This window comes from Numida meleagris, chromosome 2 (assembly GCF_002078875.1).
Source record: "Numida meleagris isolate 19003 breed g44 Domestic line chromosome 2, NumMel1.0, whole genome shotgun sequence".
NCBI lineage: Eukaryota > Metazoa > Chordata > Aves > Galliformes > Numididae > Numida > Numida meleagris.
Genome location: NC_034410.1, coordinates 120,081,590 through 120,107,067, shown reverse-complemented (window position 1 = coordinate 120,107,067; position 25,478 = coordinate 120,081,590). Strand labels below are relative to the sequence as shown.

General features: G+C 38.9%; 1 protein-coding gene across 3 annotated transcripts; it reads left to right on the top strand.

Annotated features, from left to right (window-relative positions):
* On the top strand, nucleotides 1,249-25,260 carry SNX16 (sorting nexin 16). Of its 3 annotated transcripts, none has more exons than XM_021387788.1 (8): nucleotides 1,249-1,347; nucleotides 5,875-6,337; nucleotides 10,379-10,465; nucleotides 14,932-15,080; nucleotides 17,116-17,185; nucleotides 20,254-20,390; nucleotides 22,478-22,594; nucleotides 22,882-25,260. In XM_021387788.1, exons 2-8 carry the CDS (start codon nucleotides 5,966-5,968, stop codon nucleotides 22,991-22,993), a joined length of 1,044 nt encoding a protein of 347 aa, XP_021243463.1. In that variant the 5' UTR covers nucleotides 1,249-1,347; nucleotides 5,875-5,965; the 3' UTR covers nucleotides 22,994-25,260. The 3 variants fall into 3 exon arrangements, with proteins under 3 accessions (XP_021243463.1, XP_021243461.1, XP_021243462.1); XM_021387786.1 differs by having other exon boundaries at nucleotides 1,345-1,481; XM_021387787.1 differs by lacking the exon at nucleotides 1,249-1,347 and adding an exon at nucleotides 1,646-1,941.

Here is a 25,478-nt window from a genome sequence, read left to right as displayed (position 1 = left end):
GTGTTGATCTGCCTGAGAGTAGGAAGTCCCTACAAGAGGGATCTGGATATGTTTGATTAATGGGCTGAGGCTAGTTGAATGAGGTTCAACAAAACCAAGTGCCAGGTCCTGCTCTTTGGTCACAACAAACTCATGCAAAACTACAGGCTCGGGGCAGAGTGGCTGGAAAGCTGAACAGAGGAAAAGGATCTGGGGTGTTAGCTGACAGCCAGCTGAACATGAGCTGGCAGTGTGTACTCAGGTGGCCAAGCTGGATAATGGCGTCCTGGCTTGTATCAGAAATAGCGTAAGAAGAAGGAACAAGGATCATTCCTCTGTACTTACACTAGTGAGGCTGACCTCAAATACCGTGTTCCATTTTAGGCCCCTCACTGCAAGAAAGACATTGAGGCCCTGGAGCATGTTCAGAGAAGGGCAGTGAAGCTGTGAAGGATCTGGAGCACAAGACTTATGGGGAGTGGCTGACGGAACTGGGATTGTTCAGTCTGGAGAAGAGGAGGCTCAGGGGTGAACTTACCACTCTCTACAATGGCCTGAAAGGAGGTTGTGGTGACATGGGGGTTGGCCTCTTCTCCCAGCTGACAGCGACAGGACGAGAGGGAATGGCCTCAAGTTGCGCCAGTGTAGGTTCAGGTTGGATATCAGGAGAAATTTCTTCTTCTCAGAAGGAGTGGTAATGCACTGGAACAGGCTGCCCAGGGAGGTGGTGGAGTCACTGTCCCTGGAGGTGTTCAAGAAGCGTGGAGATGTGGCACTGAGGGACATGGTTAGTGAGCATGGTGGGGATGGGTTGATGGTTGGACTAGACGATCGCAGAGGTCTTTTCCAACCTTACTGATTCTATGACAGCTTCCTGAGAGGTGAGTGTGAGGCAGACGCTTGACAGCATCCACAGCCATGGTACCAGCAGGCTGCCCACACTCACAATCCCCAAGTGTCCCGTGTCCTCAGATACCTTCCAAGTGAAGGACTTGAAGCAGGAAAAAGGCAGTTCCAGAGAACCAGGCATATGGCAACCTTGTGATGAAAACTCAGGCTCAGAAATTCTACACATCACAGATTTATAACACGTAAAAATTATCACGTATATATAGAAAATGCACTTTTTTGACACAAACTGCGCTGTTTTCATTTTCTCCAAAATATTCGTACGTCTCCTTTTAAGAACAGTGACCCCGCGGAACTACAGCCCCCAACAGGCAGCGCGCCGACCGGGAACTACGGCTCCCGAGACGCCCCGCGGCAGGCGGTGCCGGGAGCAGCCCCGCGGTGCCTGCCGGAAGCGCAGGCCGCGCCCGCTTGCGGAGCATGCCGGTCCGCGTAGTCCCTCCCGCCGCGGAGCCGCAGGTAATGGCCCGAGGCTCCGCCCCCAGCCCTAGGGGCCGCGCGCGAAGGGGGCGGGGCGGGGCGGGGCCGGCCAAGGGGGGTGGGGCAGTCCCGGCTGCGGGGCCGCGGAGGGAAGCGAGCGCGGCGGAGAGCAGGTGAGCGGAGTTGGGAGTGGGGGTCAAGGCGGCCGTGGGCAGCCGAGCCCCTCGGCCATCCCGCAGAGCCGCGCCGGGCACGGCCGATCCCGCGCACCTGTGCTGAGGCGGCTGCACGCCCCCGGCCGGCGGGGGGCGCCGCGGGCGGTTGCTGCGCCGCGCGGGTGGAGGCGGTGGCCGCCGCAGCGCTGTGGGTTTGGCGGACCGCGCCGCCGGCCGGGCCACGCTTTCTGAGGGGTTAACGCGTGGCCTGGGGCCGCTTCCCCGAGTTACGTAAAGCCGCCCGGCAGAGCTCCGGGGCGGGCCGCCCGCGAGCTGCGGCCGTTGTGCCGAGCGCTGCCCTCGGCGCGGGGCGCGAGCGGAGTCACCGCCTGAGGAACGCGTGAGCGGGGCTGGGTTCTTACTGTGCTGTTGCTCTTGTGGGTGCTCTGTTCCGTTTCGGAGCCCTTACGTCTCGAAGGTAAGCAGCGCGAGCACTTCGTGTTGTGAGCTTTCGGGAGGCGGGGGCTGCCCGCAGTTGGCTCGCGGGGCTCCTCAGCTGCGTGGGGGAACGCTGGGGCAGTGATGTCCGCGCGTGGATGGCAGGTGCTGTGCCTGGAGCCCCGGCTGTCAGCTTCTCAACAAGTGACATGCATGCAACTGAACGAAAGTCGGCACAAAATCACTGTTAAAAAACTGAAACTGTCAAAAAAAAAACTGTAAAAAAAAAAAACTGTTAAAAACAGTTATGAGAACCGAATCCAGCCTTGTTTCTTCAGAGTTTCCACTAGTTGTTAAGTAAGTGTTCCTTTATAATGTTTACATCCGAAGCAGTGGAGGTCAGGCTGACTCCGTTGCCCAAGCGGAGATGTTCTGAATGCAGCCAGCACACAGGTAGTATTGCATAGCTGAAAGTCTTGTAAATCCAATTACAAGTGTTAAATAAGGATCATTCTGTTTATAATCTGTTATCCTTGAATCGAATGGCTTACGTGTTTCTCCCTGAGCCTAAAAACCATTAGCTTAAAAGGGTTTGGAATTGCAGTCGCTTCAAATTGGATGGAAACCCTTTGCAAAGTGGTCCTATTACAGCCTGTTTCCTTTGCTTGCAAAAAAGGGAGGTGCCTGTTGTAAATAGCCGGTAAGTTGGTGTCATGCTGTCTTGCAGCATGTGACACTGTGATTCCTGGGACACTGTCTTATCCTGTTTCAGCTTTAGCAATTAAGTCCTGCGAAAGTTGTCTTTTCTGTTATTATTATTATTATTATTTATTTCCTTCTTAAACTTGCAGTTGGGAATCAAGCTGAACCAAGTGTAGATTCTGAGCAGGGAACAAATTTCTTATTCAAAAGTGAAGCAAGTACTTACACAAGAAGGAATTGCCATGGTTGGTTTCAGGTGTCACCGCTGATCCGTTTGTTCTGGAAGTTGGTGTGGTACAGTGTTTCTACTTGTTCAGTGCAGTGACATGAGACCTGGCTGCCTTGACGCTTGAAAGTAGCAGTCTGCACCTAAGTCTTCCCTCCTTTCCTCACCAGTGTGAGGAAGGAGCACTATGATGTGTGCAGAAGTATTTTATCAGGTTACTTCCTGTTCCTTTTATTACATGAATTGCCAGTGAACTTCTGGATACATGGAAAGACTGAAGTCCTAAGGTTGTGACCCTCATTCCAGCACTTTACTTTTTCTCTCAAAGATTTAGACTTTTTGAAGTGCAAATTAATGTGATTTTAAATCGTGGTGAAACTCGTAGCAAATAAATACTTTAAACATTTGGAGACTGATACCTCTACGGTTTAAGATGAATTTACATACGCATAGGTGTTTATCAGTGTGGTGAGTTCTGATGTAATATCCTGGTATGTTTCTTTTTCTTATTTCTTGATAAAATACATCAGTTTGAATGGCATGGCATGCCCTTAGCTCACTTGATATTTCCATTGCTCGAAGAATACTGTTCTGTTACTCTTCAGAGATCTAGTAATATGAGTGAGACACCAGTAGTATTACCCCTTTTATTTATCTGTGGGTATGTTTATTGTGTTACCTTTACTGTGCTAGCTTGAATGTCTTTTAGAAGTAAATACTGTGATCGACACTGTTTAATGTGCATTGACTTACAGTTTGGAATGGTCTTTAAGTGTACATGAGAAACCTAAACAAAAAATGCATCCTGGGAGCAGTCTCTAGCTGCTAATAAGTGTTCAGTCAATGGTACCAAATTATAGCTAGTCTGAAATAAGTTGCTGAAGCATATGTAGTATGGATGTTGGATTCTTAACACCAGGTGCTTTGCGCTACGGATCCATTCGTGTTACACCTCTCAGTAATGTGTGTGCATTTAAGGGTAGTAGTAAGTTCCGGATAACAAGCTCTTGACTAGCAATCCACTTCAAAGAAGGGAGTCATTCTGGAAAAGACACTGTTCACAAGCGTTGGAACTTGTGAAAATGTCTTTTTTAAAATACAGAATGCTGAAAAATGCAGGCTTTGCCCTTCGCAAACTTCCAAAAACTCCTGGGTAAATGTTACAAGTTCCCTGAAGTGTGGACTTGTCCTTCTAGTTTAGATACACAAAGTTATGCAGCAGGAGACCATATTATTTTTGTATCATTATTTACAGATCCTTTGATTTGTTGCAAATCTTCAGCTCACCTGGGTTCTTCTGCTTGTAGGGATTTCATCCCACACAGCTGCTGGGAACTTAACTGGATACGGGATGCTTTCAATTCCTCATGCTGGTAACATTTACTGCAGCCAGATATTACTTCGTTCAATATTTTATACGGACTAATAGCTCCAGAGAATGTCATCTGTCTGAGAAAACTTTGTATTTTGATATTTATACCTCTCTTAAAAATCATTGCGGAGTTATATTGAGGCAGAAGTCAGATTTGCTTACTGAGATACATGTGGCCAGAACAGATTTGCATCTTAGTTTAGCTACAGGAGAACGTCTTGTCTCCAAGACAAGTGTGACTTGCTTCATCAGCTATCTGATACGAGCAGTGAAGTCACATGGCAAAGCACAAGGCTGTGCTGCAATGGAAGCTGCTGGATTGTCCAAATGCAGTACCTAGCCAGCAAAGTAAATCAGCAGGGTTTTATAACACTGACCTTTCTGCTCCATCAGTTGCTGCTCGGTGTCCAGCCGCATCCCATGGCGGGGAAGGGAGACTTCTGCGTGTTGCTCCCAGTTTGAAACTGCTCTTTTTGGTCACGGGCCCTCAGCTTTCAGACATATGGAGCATGTGAAGTTTTCACCGAGCGTTTTTTTTCAGTCTGTCTTGATGATACTGATTCAGGTTGTATTCATTTACTTCGTATGTTCTCTCATATTTATGTGAAACAAGAATGAAAACACCACTTCACACTAGCAATTAAAAAAAACTCATTTGGTTTTTGGATCAGTAGATGAGTGATTGTCTCTGTGACATGAATCAGGCTGACAGTTTCCCATTTCACAGCAGCCTGCAGCTTCGTGATTGGTGTACTCCTGGGTGAAATGGGTGGTGACTCAACTGCTGTTAATCCAAAGAGATAGCATCTCATTTGCATCTTGCAAGGACACTTCTTTTGGTACGAGATGATGATGCTTCTTTGGCAGTTTGAGACTGCCAAAAAAAGTTTATATAAAAATGTACATAAATGTATGCAAAATGTTAATTTTACTTCAAAATGGTTTTCTTGTGGACCGGTATAAAATCTTTGATTCATCTCCTTTGCTTTAACTTGTTTTTTCCATTTTAGCCTCCTGCAATAGAAAACTAATATTACAACACTATTTTTGAGGTACATGCTTGTAAAACTTAACTGCTGTAATTAAAGCTACAGAAAATGTACCTCGTTAATTGTTACAAATGTCTGCAAGGTTATATTCAACAGTTGCTTTAAAAACAAATACATCATGTGTCAATGAATGTATGTATGATGTGCAAATATGTTTTTTTCACTGAAGTTGTTTACTGTGTTTTCTTCTGATTCGTGTCATGCATATTACATGCATGTGTGGTTCATGGACGTCATACAGAAACAATTCTACTGTTTGTAATGAACGATCACTAAACCTCCACCAGTGCTTTAGGTTATGCTGAAAAGGTGCTGACCTTTTCAAAAAACAAAATCCTACTGACATCATAAAGACTTCTCTTTCATAGTCGTACTTTCACTTTCCATTATTTTATTTTAATAGCTGTGAAAGGCAGATAACTCCTGAATATCAGTCCATCAAACAGTAGAGATAAAGCAGTATTTTGTATAAAGCTAAATTCCTTGTGAAAACATTTAACTATCAGTACTGCTCCATCCCAATACCAATACAGATTTTTCCAAAGCAGTGTCTTACTGTTGCTTTCACTTTAAAAAAAAAAAAAAAAAAACAGCTAAAATGATATTTTCTGTCCTTCACTGCAGATACTGTTCTTGAAAGGAAGAGAAATCATGGACTATGCACTGAATGAACCTTAAACGCTTGGACTGGAAACAGGTTTTTTTTCCATGAAGGATGGCAACACCATACGTTCCTGTTCCTATTCCTGTTGGAAGTTCATCATCCAGCTTTACAAACAGAAACCAAAGACGTTCTTCTTTTGGAAGCATCTCAACAAGTTCCAGTTCCTCAAAAGGACAGCCAGAGGACTCTACAGTTGGTAGTTTTAAAAAGATGAGCATGCCTGACCAGACTGGTTCTACGTCATCTGCTTGTAGCAGTCCACTTGTTAGGACTAAGTTTACAGGTCTGGATACATCAATAGAGTACTGTACTCAGCCCGTAGAAGAAATAGAGCAGAATACAGATTCCAGGAGCTGGGAAGATCGGCCATCCACACCTACTATACTGGGTTATGAGGTGATGGAGGAAAGGGCAAAATTCACTGTAAGTTTTTGGAATCATATAGTTTGTTCTGTAATCATAAGATATTGATTGTACTTTGCATTCTCTTTTACTAATTAATCTTGCGGGGATGTTGGAGCACTGTACCAAATACGAGTCATGCTTCAAAGTCCCACAGCCTGACAGGAAAATATTGTTCCCAGTGTACAGGTGGGAAAACTGAGAGTCAGAAACAGTTTTCAGTAACCACACACATTAGTACAGGTTAGGGGCTGACCTGCTGGAGATGAGCTCTGCGGAGAAGGACCTGGGTGTCCTGGTGGACAACAGGTTGGTCATGAGCCAGCAGCATGCCCTGGTGGGCAAGAGGGTCAGTGGTATCCTGGGGTGCATTAAAAAGGCCAGCAGGTCGAGGGAGGTGATCCTCCCCCTCTACTCTGCCCTGGTGAAGCCCCATTTAGACTACTGTTTCCAGTACTAGGCTCCCCAGTTCAAAAAAGATGATCTCCTAGAAGGAGTCTTGTGGAGGGCAACAAAGATGATCAAGGGCCTGGAGCATCTCTTGTATGAGAGAAGACTGAGCAACCTGGGTCTGTTCAGCCTGGGGAGGAGAAGACTGAGAGGGAATCTGATTAATGTTTATAAATATCGATAGGGAGGTGGAGGGCAAATTAATGAGGCCAGGCTCTTCTTGGTGGTGCGTAGCGATGGCCTAAAACTTGAACATAGGAAGTTCCATGCTAACATGTGGAAGAACTTGTTTACAATAAGGGTGACGGAGCACTGAACAGGTTGCCAAGAGAGGTTGTGGGGTCTCCTTCTGTGGAAATATTCAAGACCTATCTGTGCAACCTACTGTAGGGTACCTGCTTTAGCAAGGGGTTGGACTTGATCTCTTGAGGTCTTTTCTCTTCCAATTTCTGCAATTCTGTGGTTTTCTTTAACTCTGTACATGGAATAGAAGCAATTCATTCTAGTTTAGGTATCAAATATATCTGCTGGAAAAGTCAGAAATCCTTGCAAAGTTGTGATTTCTTGTGATCTTGTCAAAGTTCTGGCTAGTTAAACATCTCCAAATTTATTCTTGCATTTGAAATGATTTCATTTCATGGTCTTATTTGCATTAAAGCACAAATGCATAGTTTATGGCTTCTTGTGTTGCTTGGTTGTGTTGGTTCTTAGTTTCTTATTAGTGGAAAACTCTTCTGTCCTGAAAACATCAGAGTGAGATCTCCCATGGGGTATCTCATGACAGAACACCAGATTAACTGGTATGGATTGATTTTTCTCAAAATGTATGGTAGCTGGCAATTCAGTTTTCAATTTTCAATTCAGTCACAAGTTTAAAAAAAAAAAAAAAAAATCAGCAGATCCATTAGGAATGCGTGGAAGCTAATAACTTTGATAACCTCAAGTACTAGTAAAATCATCAAGTTATTTTGTCAAATAACTAAGTAGCATGGCTTTTTAATTATTTGAGAATGATAGCTTGACTTGCCGTAAATTTTTCAGCTTCCAACGTCTACATGCATGGAAGCATAGAAGAGCCAAATTTTTGCTACGTATAGGTTAAAAGATTCCTTTGAACAGTACCTTCAAAACTAAAACAGTGAGTAGTGTTGTTAAACTGACAGCTAGATGTAAAAATATGCTGAGGCAGAGTCCAGTGTTCACACAGGATCGGGTGCACTTAAAATTAAGTAGTCAAAGTTGTCACTGTTTTTTGAAGCCCACACTACAGAACAAATGAAACGTTCTTCATGGTTCAATTCCTTGCTCTTCCATAATTCAATTCTGTTGCTGTGGTGTTACTTCTGAAAGCATGTAATTTGTTTTCAGTTACATGTTGAAAATAAGCTTGCTATTGTGTATTGAAACTAGTAAGTAATTAGTGCTAGAAATTTTGGTTACTTCTGTAATGCAAAAATCGATGAGATGAAAGACAGTGGAAATTAAATTAAAACCACAAGTTAGAGGACACTCGTTTGCTAAAGGTTTTTTTTTGTTGTCATGGCTTTTTTGGTTGGGTTTTTCTTGTTGTTTGTCGGGGGGTTAAAGACATCAATGTGTGTGAGCGGTTGGTCTCAGATGTGTTGGCAGTCCTGAAATGTTCAGTTACCCCCTTCTTTTTTTTTTTTTTAAGTCAACTAGAAATGATTTGAGGTGCTGCATCAGTGAAAGAGTTGTTGCTAAATACTGGCATATTTACATTGAATAAATTGTATTTGTGCGGCATGGCAATTAAGGATTGAAGTAACTTGACTTTGTTGAATTCATTTGTAGTGTTTTCCCAAAAACTTCAGGTGAAAGGACAGTTGGTTTTATGGTACTGTTCTGTTTGTCTATTAATCATGAGTCTTCAAAGAAGTGAGGTTTTCTTCCTTTTTAACTTTGGCAAAATGTTTCCTTTGAGTATTTTTTAACCAGTAATCACGAGCTGACTTTTCAGTTGTCTAATATTTCCTTGAAAGCCATGCAAAGTCAGGGCCAGATCATCTGTCTGGTGTATTTTTTGTCTGCTTCTTTTATGTACATGTTTATAAGCAATATACTTGCAGACCTTTGAGGTGAACATCCTATAAATCAAAAAGAATCAGGAAAGCTATAGCAAAGCTGCTTGTTCTGTGTTTTGCTGTGTACTAGCAGTAAGTCCAGTTAGTCTTCACAATTCTATTTAGTGGTTATGATGCTTTATCAAACTGTATTAGTAGAAGCTTGTTTATATTCTCACTACAAAAGGAAAGCTGAAACATTCGGGTAAGCACAGAAAAAGCAAGATAGAATTATATGTTAAGGCTTGCTTTGCAGAATGGATTTACAAGCTAACAGCACTTTGGTACTGCTTCTCCTGTATGCAGAGATGTCCACAGGTGCTGCTGCTTAAAATTAGAGTTCTACATTTAAAAGTAGATAAGAGAAGGACTTGCTCAGAAACTGCTTTAATTTTTTACTGCGGTTGTCTGTGGCTTGTATAACTCCATGCAATTTAATACATTAAAATATTTTTCTAAAAATGCTAAAGCACTGGAGTCTTTCTGCTGCACAGAAGTTGGGAAGCTTTGTGGTTATCACGTGTTGGGACTGCAACAAGAAAAATACATTTATTAGACACCCTACTTTGGACGAAAATAAAATATTTCACTACATAACAGATTAGAAAGTGTTGAAGAAGTGAAATACCTGTGATTACAATTCCAAAATTATCTCTTTCTTACTTGTAGTTTATCGTTTTTAGAGAACACTTAACTGGAAACCCTAGCACGTTCCAGCTGAAGTCTTTATGTTGGAAAAAGTAAGGTTGTGACACGAAAACTTTTTTTCCTAGACATTACTTAAGATTTTTCTAGTTAAAGCTCTGTTTTATTAGGTTCATGGTGACTGACTTTTTGATTTGAGTATCTACCTCTCTTCTAAAAGCTGATTAAAAGTTGATTAACTTTTTTAGTCCATTTGCTTTTAAATTGAATGGTACTAGTGTGCTGCCGTTTTGCTAAATCTGATCCTAAGGATTCATTTCTTTAGTTCTGCAGTGCTGGTATAATTACTTTGGTGCTGTTACCTGGGGAAGTGGTCATATTCTGCCTGGAAAAACAAAAGCTGATGTTCATGAAAAGAGGACCAAAGCAGCGTCCTAATTTCATCCTACCTTAATTTCCTTGTGAACCAACTCACATGAGACGTTTTAAAATAATGTAACATCCACTGACTGATTATTACTGTCATTTTGAAGGCAGATCGGCCTCCAAGATTACTAAGTAAAACTATAATTCAGCGATAGTTAAAGCAGATGACTAAAATGTACATCACTTAACTTTTGATAGGTGAGACTTGTTTTTTCCTGGGGTAGAAATTTGTAAGCAGTTTCAGAAACCCTTTCTTACAGGTGGTTAAAAATATTTGACAGTTATGGAAATTTGTTCCTTAGACAGCATTAATAAATTTCATAAGTTATACTGAACTGTTTTTGTTTTTTTTAAATCCAAGAGTTCTGTCTTTTTCATTAAGAAAGGATAATCTCAGCCTTCCAGCCACCAAGTCAGGAAGTTCTGCATGTTTGTCTAATACTCCCATTTTTCCATACAGGTATACAAAATACTAGTAAAAAGAAGCCCAGAGGAAAGCTGGGTGGTTTTCAGACGGTACACTGACTTCTCCAGGCTCAATGACAAGGTGAGAGGTACACACTGCTACATTCTCAGTTAACTTACCTCAGTCTTACTCCTCATTTCATTTTCTTTGTGTGTCACATTTTTTTCTTCTTCAGTGCACATAATACATATTGTCTTAATGGAAAACAGTAGCATTCAAATATTATGTATACGAATTAGCTACATCTAATGTAAAGAAGATATTTTTTCACCTCAGGCTGTTAGAGTACTTCGTATTTTACTCCTAATCAATCTGGTGAAGGAACTTAACTGTCATTAGTTGCATCCTCTGCATGGAAATGGAGCTAGAAGCTCACATACTTTTGCAGGAACAATCCAGTAAATTATTTATTCTTCTTTGGTGCAACAAACTCTACACAGACTGATAAAACTGAAGCTGTGTAAATATTGGGAGTTCTTATTGTGTTGATCAGTATTCTGTTGTTTCTAGCATCGCAGAGGTTAATTATAAAATAATTATATTGCATTGGTAAATAATGTTCAGCAATTCCAGTTAGCATTATGTCTATAGAGCATAAAAAAAAAAAAAGACTAACTGTGCTCATCTTCATTTTACTGTCAACTCCCAGGACCAAAATTTCATTGCAGGTTTATCATGTTTCCTCCTATTACATTCTTTCATGTTACAACTTGTAACTTTTATTTTATTTGGCCCATACTAATGAATTTTGGTTTACCATTTTTCTTGCCTGGCCAACATGCCTAATCACATAAGAGCTTTATTTTGAAATTCTCAATGTGGATTTGAACTTAAACACTCTGGGCTCTTGATTTTACCTATTTGGACATCTGTTAAGCTACATTTAGAACGTGAGTGGAGTCTAAAACTACCACATACTGTTGAATACAGGTTAGTTTAGAGACTTCTTTCTGAAGAAATTTATGTGTTATAATTGTCATAAATTATTTAGCGCCTATTGGCAAAAGCCTGATTCCCTTTAAGATGGTGGTGTTCTGCAGATTTCAATTTGAAGTCAAGTCACATCACAGTGTGTATTGTAGTGAGCTATATCATATATAGGCCAAGAACAGCCTTGTTTTTTAGCATGCCTACCAGCAGATGAAAAAAATTAAAACGCCACAGATACTCATTTTAGAAGGATATTTAGATTTTACAAGTGAAGTCTTTAGTCTTTGCAGTCAAATCTTTAAAGAGGGACTTGAAGCATAATTTCTGGGTAGGAGGACTTCTGTTTAAAAGGAACTTCCTGATTTTTCCTCTGTGTCATTGACTGAAATTTCTTCACTTTTAAGTATATGTCTAGACAATTTTTGTTACTGCTCTAATTCTTTACAAGTTTCAGGACTATTGTATGTTTTAGATCTTGTGTATAAAAAGCACAGTGTCTTAGGAACTGAAGAATAAACTCTATGTATGTCATTGGTTCAGAAGACATGATAGAATACTTGCAATTGCTTGTTGATTGTGCTCTAAAGGCAAATAGAAATGAAATGTCATGCATGTATACTTTCAGGTTTTTCTGTACCCTGCCTCCTACAAATCCATAATAGAGATTAGTAATACATTATCTTATAAATCCTTTTCCCTAGCATCTTTTTTGAGATTGATAGCAAATTATTAATTCCCTGAGATTGTATTAGAAGCATGGCATTAAATGTCAGCTGAATTGAGTGATTAATCACTGTGAATCATGGTTTGAACTATTAACTGAGGGAAATGACTGTTCAGAAAGGCAAGGTAAAGGGAAGAGAGCAGTTTATCTTGTATGTGTCAGGTGTATGCTTATTCAGAACTCCAAACTAAACTGAGAGATGAATTTCAGCAGTGGCTAGAAATGGGGAAAAGGTGAGAACAGGGACAGGTGTAGATAAAGTTAAAAACTGAATGAATGCAACTCAGCTGACTAGAAGAAGCAGCTAGTGAACTTAGTAAAGGCATTCTTTTCCTTGATCTCTCAGAGAAATAGGAAAGTAAAATAATATCCTAGAAAGTGTTTTGGCCGTATCTTCCACTAGTTTCTGAAATACTTTTAGTACACAGCAGGTAGTAAAATAGAGTGAAAGGTCAAAACCATAAAGTTCCCTTTTTTGAATGAGGCAGGTAAGTTTTAAAACTTCCAAAGAACTGCTGAGGTGCAGGATAGGCTGCTGCAGGATCCTCTGAATGAGAGGTAAACTTCTGTAAATCATTAGAGACAGCTGGAAGTAAGGGAAGGAGGCAGAAGGATGCAAATCCATCACTTGAGAACAAACTATGGAAAGCAAATCCTAAGTGATATGGCAAAGACAGAAATACTCTCTTGCTTTAGTATTTAAAAAAAAAAAAAAATCTGTCAGAATGTTGAATATAACAGAATTGGAGAGAGAGGGAGCAAATGGTAAAATTTGGCTAGATGGGTACGTTTTGTCTCTTAAGAACACCTAGTGAGTTAGAAAAGTATGTGGAAAGTACTCTTCTGTACCAAAAGTTAGTGGGGAAAAAATGGCATCATACTTATTACTCTGCCTGCAGAGCTGCTGAGCTAAGAATAAACCAAGAAGTTAACTAGTTTTCCCTGAGATCCTGCCTCATGTGACACACATGAGCTATCACGTGATGATGCAGGGGAAAGACATCTAGAAAAATGCTGAATACAAGCCATCACAGTCAGCAGAACTTGTCTGACGCCTGGATTTTCCTGATGCATCCAAGTAGTTTTCAAGAAAGAGTGCCTCAGGACAATGCCATTGAACATTGGTCTGCTGACAGCTGCTAGCTTTCTCATACTGTATTCATTCACGGAAGGAGCAATCTGTGGATAGACATAACTTTGTGCTTGGAAATAAGTGATGTGATCTACGTAACCGGACAAATGAAGTCATTAAGCACAAAGCCATCTGCTTGAAAAATTTTCCCGGAAGTGAAAGTTGTCTACAACTAGAATAAGACAGGAAATCCTTTTGTTAGCATTTTTGAGTTATGTTCAGTATTTTGTTAGTTAAGAGATGTTATAGGGCTTAAAAGGTACTTACATGTACAGTATTAATGGTTACTTGGTAAGAGATAAAGGAACTTCAGATGACCAAAGATAATCTTAAAACTATAAAGTCTGATAGATAAAATTCAGTAAGTGAAGAGGAAAGCTTCAAGATTTAAATGCACAAATAAGGAGCAAGGCTTTGACAAACTATTCTCTAAATAAGAAACTAGAAGAAACTAGTAGTTATCATGGGCTTCAAATTGAATATTCAGTATTTGTGATGTCTTAAAAAAAAAATCCTTCACATGCTATGAATGGTACTTACATGTGCAAGTGTAACAAACTAAAGTGATTATTCCTTTAAAATGTAGAGAGAAGTTGTAGCTGGAATACAGTATCTCTTTTGAACCTGGCTACTCTGTAGCTTTTTCCAAGAGTTCATGAACATTAACTAAAAAATATGAAGCTTATTGTCAGAAAGTTAAAAATTGTTTCCATGCAGGGATCAAGACGCTCACTGAAGAATTATCTTGCAGCTACTGAAACATGAAGTGCTAAACTGTTTTCAAGGCAGATTCTGGAATTCCTATCACCAGAACATCTGTATGCGTGTATTTGATGTATATACCAGTATATCTCTGGCAGAAATGTGCTTGATCCTGTCTTCACAAAAAGATTAAATCCTTTCCTTCAATTGAAGGAAAGTTATTTTTGTAAAAACCCATTTGCTTTTTCTCTTGATGATAAATCCTCTTAGAGTTTTTGTGTCACAAGCATCTCTCCTAAGAAAAGGCATCTTGAAATTGCTTTTGATTAAGGTTTTAATGTTTTTGATCTTAATGCATATTACAAAAATAGATAAACTAGTGTCCTTGGGCAGGTCAGTCATTATATATTTTCAGCTTCCATTCCTTTGTGTGTTTCATTTTTCAATTCACATAAATATTCTTTTTCTTTCTGGCATTGTGTATACGTCATCAATATTTAAGCAAGCCAAAAATTTTGCATGACAGTAAGATTTGAACCACATCCATGTATATTAAACTTTAATATTTTTTACTAGAAGTATCCCTTGTGTGCATCATCATTCATTCTTTTGGCCCTCAAAAAGGATGAGTTGCAGAGTCATAGGTCTGTAGTGAGCTTTATATATATTCTCTATGTAGTACTTACTATCCTTGTGTAGTTTAAAGCACCACTTAAATGCTTACTCATGTATTACTTCTTTCTTGCACAGTTTTCTTACATTCACCATTTCAAATACATTAAATAACAAAGCGAAGTTTTTTTTAATCCTATTCTTATGTGGTAAATTTGAGAGGTCGTTTGATTGCCAATGCAGCATGTAATAGAAATGTATCCCCAACTTAAACCATGTATAATTTGAATTTACTTATCGTTATGAGGTGTACCTAGTGCTTGATGTTACCAGAAGACAGAAAGAACCTGTAATTCTGAGCAAAATCAATGCCTTCTTCAGATTGGATATTTCATCAGGATTTTTTTTTTCTTGATTTTCTTCGTTTGTCTTTGACTTCTATTTCAGCTAAAAGATATGTTTCCAGGCTTTCGGTTGGCCCTTCCACCAAAGCGGTGGTTCAAGGATAATTATAATCCTGATTTCTTGGAAGATAGACAGCTGGGACTACAAGCATTCCTCCAGAACCTCGTAGCTCACAAAGATATTGCAAACTGGTATGTGATTAGAATTTGCCTGTGGGTTTGAGGATTTTTGCTTTGGAATTTCTCATGGACTCTAGCAGTACATCTTTGAGCAGTGAAGTAAAGAATTTTGTTTCGTTTTTGTTGTGTATTTGGTCATTATGTGAATTATTTGGTGCCCTATTGATCACATTTCAACCATAAGCAGAAGAGGAGAATTGCACATGATTAACTTAGAACTAGATGCAGTAATATTTAAAATGGAAGATTCATTAAAGACCAAATTTAAATCCACCTACAGATTTTGCTGTGTTGAAGAAAATACCATGTAAACCACAAAGTGGGAGAAAGAAGCTTAACCTGCTTAACAGAAGTATCATCAGGCTTTATAAATGATACAGCTCTTCTGTATGTGTAAAGAAGCTTGAAAGGGAGAAGCTCAACTGCTGAGTCTTGTCATAGATCTCTTGTGCAGCACTGTCTTTCCTGCCCTTTTTCATTCTGGTGTATGCTGGTGCATTGCTGCCTCTGTTGAGAAGGACATCAGCTGGCTAAGTGCCTTAGGAGGAAAAAAAAAATAATAATAATAAGTATCTCTATTACACGATGTGGAAGATTTCTTTGAACTGTCACTCTCAGGGCAGCATTTTCTTTTTGGTAAATGGAAGGAAGAAACACAGAGGGGAAAGCTAGGTTGAAGCACGATCTCGGAGTATAGCTAAGCTGTAAATGAATATTTATTCCATCAGATGGATATTTTATTAAAAGAAGTAAAACATTTTCAGTGAACTTAAGTTGTGTTCACCTCTGGCTTTAAGTTTCTTGATTTCCTTATATTAAATGGTGAATCTACAGCTTTCCAGATGTTTCCTAAGCAATATAGAAAGACAGAATGTTCTGCCAGTAGCAGATTTCGTCTTCTGGATATTTCCTTTTTCATGTACAAGCATTACTGCATGTTCTTTTAATATTACACTTCAAAATAAGATTACTAGTGAAATGTAGAAGTGAAATATTTTAAAGTGTCTGAACTGAATTATGTGATCAAGGATGAAGATACTTGAGAGAAATAATGAGCAGAAGTGTTTCCATTTAATGAATTCCTCTGCATTAGCCATATGTGAGTTCATTCAGCACAACTTTCATCTTTATGAAAAGAACAGTTCAACCATTAAAAAATGGATTTGAGTATCATGTTGGAAAAGAGTCTCTTCAACCAGACAGGTTAAACTATTTGGACAGGAAAAAAAAAAAGCCTCTTCCTTGTAAAAGTACTTTATATGGCTGGATAACTTGATTTGGTTTGCAGTTATTTTTCTAACCATTTAACAAATGTAATGACTTGTTACCATCTATCACTTCTTGAGCTAGTTGAAGTGATAATATTAGTTTAAGTAATCAAATACTTGTGTTATTTATGTGGAAGAGACAGTTGTAATAGTACAAATTTAGGCCATACACGTCATGAATTTATATAATATAGTGGAGAGGGCTCAAAAAAGGAAAGCTTTATGGCATTTATCACGTAGATTAAGTGGAGAAAGGAATGGATCGTTATTGTAGGGGAAATTTTTCAGGTCGGTATAAAGGCTGATGAGGTGAAAGTGAGTATGGAGACAGGAATTCTTAGATGGGAGGAAGAGACAGGAAATTAGTTTGGATCTTCTGATTTTTTATTTTTTTTTTTTGCATTCATTGCAATAGGAGATGATTTAAGGATTTGTAAGTACTGAGTGCAGGCACAGAATTGCTAATAAATTGCTTGGTTATTAAATGGAATATAATATCATAAGGATATATTCTGTGAAGATTTGAAAAAAACAGGTGTTCTAAATGGAATACTGCCTTTTGTTTGAAAAGCTGTGTACTTGTGCAACTTGTTCAGTTTCATTTTTAGATAATGTCCCTCAGTAACACATACAAGTGAGACATTCAAAATAATGTTAATGAACAGTTACTTGAGAGTAACGTAAGGATACGTGTTTGCATCCTTTAAGAAATACTACCCTTATATCTTCAAGTATTTTTTTTGTACTTTAACTAATGCACTCTATTTTATTTGGTTAAGTATTGCAGTGAGAGAATTTCTTTGTCTGGATGACCCTCCAGGTCCTTTTGACAGTTTAGAAGAGAGCAGGGTAAGTACTATATTATATTTGGAAAAAAACAGCAGGCAGTAATTCATAAAACATTGTAAAATCTGCTGGGGTGTTCCAAACGAAACATTTTCACTTCTTCCTCAAAAATTTGCCAGTGCATGTATTTATAAAACTGATCAGAGTTTGTTGATAATTAGTGCACGCTGACAATCTTTGACTACTACACTTAATCCCTGCCCAAAGATACAGTCTCCTCCTTTTTGCTTTTATAAGCAGCGGATGATTTTTTTTTAAAGGCCACTACTGATTGTAGTCTAGTTCTGAATATAAGGAGAGATTTTTTTGAAGGTTTACTCAACACATTGTCACAAGGTGTACAGCATAAACTTCAAGCTTTGCTGTAAAGTATTCTTACTATGTAATGTAACAAGGAGTGTAATTGTGACAGCTAAAAATAGTGTTCTTGCATATAGGTGAGTAGTGTCAAGGTTGTAAGATCATAGCATTTCAGTATGCTTGTGAGCACAGTGTACAGCTAATGCTGTATGCTGCAGTCTGTTTTGGTTCAGTGTATATTTCACTGGCATGCTTAGCTATATCAAGTGTGTCTAGAACTTATGTTTTTGGTTTCCTTACCTTTATGAAGTAAAAAATGTAGAATCATAGAATCATTAGGGTTGGAAAAGACCTCCAAGATTATCTAATCCAACTGTCTACCTACCACCACTGTTGCCCACTAAACCATGTTCTTTAGTACAACATCTAAACATTCCTTGAACACCTCCAGGGACAGTGACTCAATCACCTCCCAGGGCAGCCCGTTCCAGTGCCTTGCCACTCTTTTGGAGGAGAAGTTTTTCCTAATATCCAACCTGTTTTGGAATTACATGTATGTTATTATTACTGCAGAAATTGTGAATGTTAATGTAAGAGGACTGAAAGGGGATCTGGTAAATGTTTATAAGTATCTGTCGGGAGGTGAGAGGCCAGGCTCTTCTCAGAGGTGTGTAGCGATAGGACAAGGAGCAGTGGCATAAAACTTGAATATGGGAAGTTTCATACAAACATGCAGAAGAACTTCTTTACGGTGAGGATGACTGAGCACTGGAACAGGTTGCCCAGAGAGGTTGTGGAATTTTCTCCTTCTACAGAGATATTCAAGACCCACCTGGACACCTATCTGTGTGACCTATTGTAGGGTATCTGCTGTAGCAGGGGGGTTGGACTCAGCCTCTTGAGGTCCCTTCCAACCCCTGCAATTCTGTGATACAGTGGTGAAATTTCAGGGATATTCTTCTACCACTGAAATTTTGGCAAACTACTAAAATAGCTGTGCTGCTATAGGTTTGTTTATTAACCACTTCAGTAACTTTTATCAGATATATCTGTCATAAAATCCTGGTCTCTCTTGGGTTAGCACATGTTATTACAGAACAGTTGGAGTTGGAAGGAACCTCTTGAGATCATGTAGTCCAAGCAGGGTACCTCTCCTATTAGAACCTGATTAGGCCTTTTCAGAGGTATAGTACCACAATTCTAATAGCTGTTCAGTAATTAACTGTACTGTTGTATAGCAACTTACTTTCTTCAGGCAGTTGATACATAGGTTGCAGCTAGAAGTGGGTTTTTAAAAGTTGAGTTTTCTTTTTTCATTCTTGTGGAACAATGAAAGTGTTCACCTGTCGAATATTTTGGGTTTTTCTGTGAATAGGGAAATCGGCGTGCACATAAATATAAAGGTAGAAACAATATAACAAAATTCTTAAGGGAATAATGGCCAACATTCAGTTAGGCCACAGCAGCCCTCAACGGTTTTACAAAATACGCTAGGATTTATTCAGTTGGCTTGATGAAACAGGAGTACTGCTCAACTGAAATGACTGCTAGGGTTTACGTGAAATGCTACATAAAGAATGAATGGTGAGTAATGTGTTCTCAGCTCTAACAGATGTGAACAAACCTGTGACTCAACTGATGATTGGTCTTAAACATGTCAACCAAGAAAATTTGCTATCTGTTAATAAAACAAATTAAAACTCATTGTAAAAAAAAAAAAATCATTAGAAATGGCTATTGGATTGAATAACACTGCACTTGTTTGAATTGTATAATTATGTTATTGTATAATTAGGAAGATTCTATGCCTGAATGTTTGTAGCCTGTTTTAAAATTTTAGCAATGCAGTGTCTTAGAAGCTTTCTTAACCGGGCTCATATAAAATGTTTATATTCAATGAATTCCGTGAATTAGTGGTTAGTTGCATATAATGTAATCCAAGATAGCCTCCTAAATGGGTTTTCTTATTTAGCAAGAACGTGTAAATTATTAAATCAGAATTGCACATTACTGTTGGTAGGCTTGCTTTTACCAGTAATTGATCAGTAGGCTCTGTGCCAACACTTGGGTCACTTCCTGCATTCAGTGATGATTGCACTAGACGTTAGCTCTTCTTGTTAACTCTTGAGATTGCTCACTGTCAATTCATCAGGGTGTACCATGTACTCGTATTCTCCTCAGCACTGAGGAGTAACACAAAATATATATCATAAATGAGTAGTTACTGCTTTTAGAGTTTCCTTAGACTTCTTCAGAAATGTTTTTATTGGTCTTAGAACTTGCAACAGCTATTTGGCACCTAACTATAACGTTCTGTCTTTATCTTGGATATGGAAGAACATCCACTTATTGTGAATGTTCCTGGTATCTTTGGTACTTAGATCTAGGCAACTGACTTCAAAATCCTGTGAGAGCAAAGCTGATATGAAAGGCAAAGGGAATCGGGGATTTCAGCTCATGTAGGCACACAGGTTCAGTCCTAGGAGCTGCGTGTCAGAAGAGAGTAACCTTTTTCTAAAAGCTTTTATTTTGTTGTGTCACAGTGGATACAGTGAGGCATGTGCGTTGCAGTTTGCTACGATAAATTCATTGTTCAAAGCCAAGTGGCATGTTTAATATTTAACCCAAAACTAATTATTTTTTATATGTAGCTCTTCATGGTAATCAGTACAAAGAAAGGCAGATTCAAGTCTGTTACAGTTTGAGATTTCTAGAAGAATCAATAAAGGCATTCCACTGAAGTTAAATTGATGTTCTTAAATCTCTCTTAGGCTTTCTGCGAAACTCTGGAGGAAACAAATTACCGTCTCCAAAAAGAACTGCTTGAAAAACAAAGGGAGGTGGAATCACTGAAGAAATTACTAAGTGAAAAACAACTTCATATAGATGCTATTGAAAGAAGAATTAGGTACGTAGAAATTATAGGATTTGTAGGTGTTTCTTCACAGGAAAGCATTCTTGCTAGATAGTTTAGAAGAACTGGCTTTAAATGTGTTCCTGAAAACAATTTTCGCACAACTGCACACAAGGCAGTGTTTTCAGTAATCTTTCTCTGGCTAAAAGCTGTTATTTCATACAAATAACTGAGAAAGCATTGACCCATATTGTCCTTTTAAAGTCTCTGGGTTCATGTTTCTTAATCCTTGAAATCTTGTAAAGGTAAGGTAAAGGTTCTCTTCTGCCTTTGAAATGCCAGATACGTGAAATGCCGTAATGGAGATGAGAGCAGTGGAAGAATTGCTTTGAGTTATAAAATTCCTCCTGTACGCAAAGCTTCAACAGAGCATCAAGATCAAATGGTCATGTCTATTAATTTCTAACTTTGTTCTGAACTGCCTGGAATGTTGCTGCAGATAGCTTTTAAATGCCACTGAAGATTGTCCGTTTAAATCTGAAGTAGAGTTTCATGGTAAATCTTTATGGTACCTGTCCTGCTAAATTTTGCAACAGGCAGAGGGGAGTTAATATTCAACATCCTGCTGTGCTTACTCAATCAGTCTGTGTGGGGCTTCCTTAGGAAAGGAATACGTCCCCATGGACCCTTTAGAAGTTACTTTAGTACTGCTTGGTTGGCTGATTCTAGTATATCCAAGCTGACTAACAAACTACCTTTTTGAATATATATTTTGTGGACAAGATTTGGAAAACTATTGATGTGGAATTGCTGTGGTTTGTTGAGAATTCTGGCCGAAATACTATATTCAGTTTGTAATACTACTCCTGAAGGCAATTAACTGTGTTTGAAGGATGCCTTTCCTGTTTTTCAAGAAAACTATGACTCACTACTGGCTCAAATACTGAAGTAACTAATGAAAATTAAGTAACTTGTATTTGGCTGAAACAGTGTGGGGAGAAATTCGGTACGATTGAAAATAAAATCGGAAGGCATGAGTAACAATTCTTCAGTGCTTTCCTTAAAGATAGGTTATTTTATTTTTAGCACGGATATACCCTGTCTGTTTTCAAGATGCTGTAAGGCTTTTGAAAGTCAGCTAAGTAGTAGCTGAAATCTTGATTGAAAGTAATTCCTGTGGTTTTTAGTTGTAAAGTTACCAAGTAACGTTGTGACTTAATTTAAGAAATACTGCTTGCCTGATGGGAATGATGTATAATGTTACTTTTGCCTTGTTGAAGTGGAAATTTGATCTAATAGACCAAGAACAATTAGGCATTTTCTTTCTTTACTCTCTCAAAGCCAGGTACCTAAAATGTTTGTGAGGAGAAGGTGAGCAACTGGATGGCATGTTAGACTTGTAGACCTTTACATACTGTGCTGGATTTGGCTGAAGATAGAACAATAACAGTAGAATAGATGAGTAATACTGAAGTACTACGTAAAATTAATGTTAAAACTATACAAACAATAGTAATTAAAGGAACTTTAAAAAGAGGTGACTACTGTAGAATTCTCTTCAACACAAGGTCGTTCAGAAGCCTTTCCAATTCAAGTGACAGATTTCAACCCTAAATTTATGTATGTTTTCCGCACACAGAAGTACTTTGGAAACAAGTGTTTCTTTAGGTAGTTTTTCACGACCATATCTTGATTTTTAGCCAGGCTATTTGGACCACCATCTTGCCTTGCTGTAAGGAAAAAATTACTACCTGTCTCTTTAATGGGGAATGTATTGCTCTCATTAACTTGCATCTAGCAATTTACAGTGATCCTTCTGCCAGTGAAGCAAGATGCATGTGGCCTAGATCATCTGCCTCTAATTTAATATCTAAAGTCATAATCACTTCTTCAGGTCTTGGATTATTTTATACAGCCACTAAATTGTGATACAACAAGAGGAGTGAACTTGCTTTAAATTGTTTAAATAGCTATCCAGTGCAAGCCCTACACCTTTGTAGTAATAAAATAATGTGGAGCATGTTATGAATAAGATTGAGATGTTCCCGGGAACTGGTAAGTTTAAAATGAAACAAACAGCTTTTCACTGATTAATATTTGTTATAAACAGGTTGATGATACTTCATTCTTATTTGTTGTAGGGATTTATCTTCAGGAAAAATGATTCGCCAGATGTCAGGAGAAGAAAGTGAGTGCAGTGGTGAGGTGGAGTCTTCTGCAGTAGAAGCAGACCAGGGTACCCTGGGTGAGGACAGCTGGTAAATATTATTATTTTACTTAAAATATATTTTTAATGTTCTTTAAGTACATTTTCAAATGTTCGGTCTCACATGAACTCTGCGCAGCTGAGGAATCCAACGTTTTATTGTACCTCTCTGTAGCTATCCCATGTTTCATAAAGGCCCTCGGGATAGCTCATTTTAGATCCTGAGTAAGTGATAAGTTAGACAAGCTTTGTAAATGTTTGGTGCTTTGTGGGCATAACGTGACGGCAGAGACTCATATTAGTTTACATTTGACAAAGTTCATTGATCTGTTGTTGCAGCTCCGATAAAGAGAACCATCATGCGGCGTGCTGGAGTGGCTCCTTGCCTGAAAATTCTGTACCAGAAATTGAAGTTGCTGAAGTAGCATATACTGCTGATGAAGAAGAATAGATCAGTAGCAGCTGCTGTTATCTAGGAAAATTTCCTGTGTGGGACGTACTCTGTGGGTAGGGGCGTACAGTAGCTGTAAGGACTTTACAGCCAAGAGCAAGAACGCACATACTGAATGTTTACAGAAATCCTTACAAGTTGTTAACATAAGAAATATACCCAGTGCTGCTTTCATTTCAGTTTTTATTTAGCCTTTATATATTTAATATATTTAAAGTCTAATAAGGGCTAAGATCAGCTAAAATTTAGATAGTACGCGTACACAATTTGGCTGACTTTCCTAGCAGAGTGAAAACAACTTTAAGTCACAAAACACATTTAACTTGTTACATGTGACACGGTTTACTGTGTCACATTGGTGTGTTGCCACTGATGTGACACTTGATGTGTTCATCAGTTCGGTATTTGTGTTTTCATATTCTTATAGCCATAAATCGATGAATGATGAAGTAAAAACGGACTCATCTTACATTTAACAAGAATGTGGCATACGTTGTTTTTAAATTCTGAAGTTGAAGAATATTGGTCTGGAAATTTTAATGCAATGCAATAAGAAAATGTACAGTACCAAGAGAAAAAATACTTATGAAACAACATTGTGATGTAACTTTTTTTTAAGTATATTTAAAAAAAAAAAAATGGTCATTTTTGCTGAAGGAACTAAGATGAGACCCCCAAAACACTGTGTATTTTCATCCCAAGATGGCATGCTATAATACTTTTAGTTGGATAATGCTGCTTTTAAAACCTGGGATACCTTTGCTACATTACCCATGTAACAATAAAATCAGCGAGTTTGCCTTTTACTTGGAACACTACCTCTTATCATCTTGCTAACGCGTTCATGTTTGCTTAAGCAAATTTCAGATTATATGGAGATAACCGAAAGACTGTAAAGAAGCCATATTTTTTTCTGCACAATTCATAACTAGATTGAATCTAGTTGCAATGTATTTTTGTTTCAATGTATTGTACATGTGGGAATATTGCTACGTATGTTCTATAGCCTATTTTTCAAAACATTGAGACAGGAGATGCACTTTATAACTAAGACTCCACTGTGCCAAGTTCAGTTGGCTAATTGGTTGAGAAAGGAGTCACAGGGAGAGGATTATGTAGTGCCTTTTTGTATTTTACTTGTTCATTACTGCAGAATTTTGTTACAGTGCTCTGGGTCAGCTTTGTGGAATATTTGATACAGCTTGTTTCTGTTCTTCACTTATTTACTGAAAGTGCCTTGTTTTATTCTGCTTTTCCAATAGGAAGAATGCTGTTTTGTTTTAATATTTTTTTCCCCTATACCACCCACATCGTTGTTTAATGTCGTTAATATGCAGTGTCTTTGTGTTGGAGTTTTCAAAGGGAGCTTTGTACTTCAGGCCGTGCATACAATGACCTTTATGCAGAACTGTATAAGCCTTCCTGGTGGAATAAAACTATGCTCAAAACACCTGTCTTCTCTTTTCCATTGTAGAAAAGATGTTCAATGCCTTGCCTGGCAAAAAGATAGAAATGCTGCTAGAAAGAAACAAATGATTTGCTACAGGTTTTCAGCTTTTGCTCTGTTTGCATAAAAATGAATGAGGATGTTGTAACAATGCACCAGAAAACTTGCAGAATCATAGAATCACAGACTCCTTAGAGTTGGAAGGGACATCTGAGGGCCAGCTAGACCAACTTCACTGCAATTAACAGGGACATGCACAGCTAGATCAGGTTGCCCAGGGCCTGATTCAGCTTCATCTTGAAAGTCTCCAGGGACAGGGCATCCACCACATCACAGGGCAACCTGTTCCAGTGCCTCACCACCCTCACTGTAAAAGATTTTTTCCTTATATCCAACCTAAATCTCCCCTCTTTGAGCTAGAAGCCATTTCCCCTTGTTCTATGACAACACATCCTGATAAAGAGTGTTCCCTTCTTTTCTGTAGCTCCCCTGTAGATACTGAAAGGCCGCTACCAGGTGACCTCGCAGCCTTCTCTTCTCCAGGCTGAACAGCCCCAGCTCTCTCAGCCTGTCCTCGTAGGAGAGGTGTTCCATTCCATGGATCGTTTTTGTGTTCCTCCTCTGGATGCACTCCATCAGGTCCACATCTCTTCTGCACTGAAGACTCCACACGTGGACGCGGTACTCCAGGTGAGGCCTCAGCAGCACAACTTACGGCACTTTTGAAGATTAAAAAAGAAAAGGAGCTAATCTTTTTACTAGTCCACCTGAATCCTGGGAGATGTTCGTTGAACAATAAAGTTATGTCACCTTCTTGAAATTGAAAATACACGTTATCTTTCGTCAGATGTCAGTTGCGTATTTGAGAAGGTGATTGAACTGTGTATATGAAGTGTTAGCTTCTAACTATACATATTTCAAAAGTCCTGGAAAGACTCTTGAATCACATACACTAGGAAATTTGAAAGTACTGCAAGTAAATTGCACAGCTTGTCACTCAGAATAAAACAGTATCAGCATCTTAGGGTTTAGTCATGA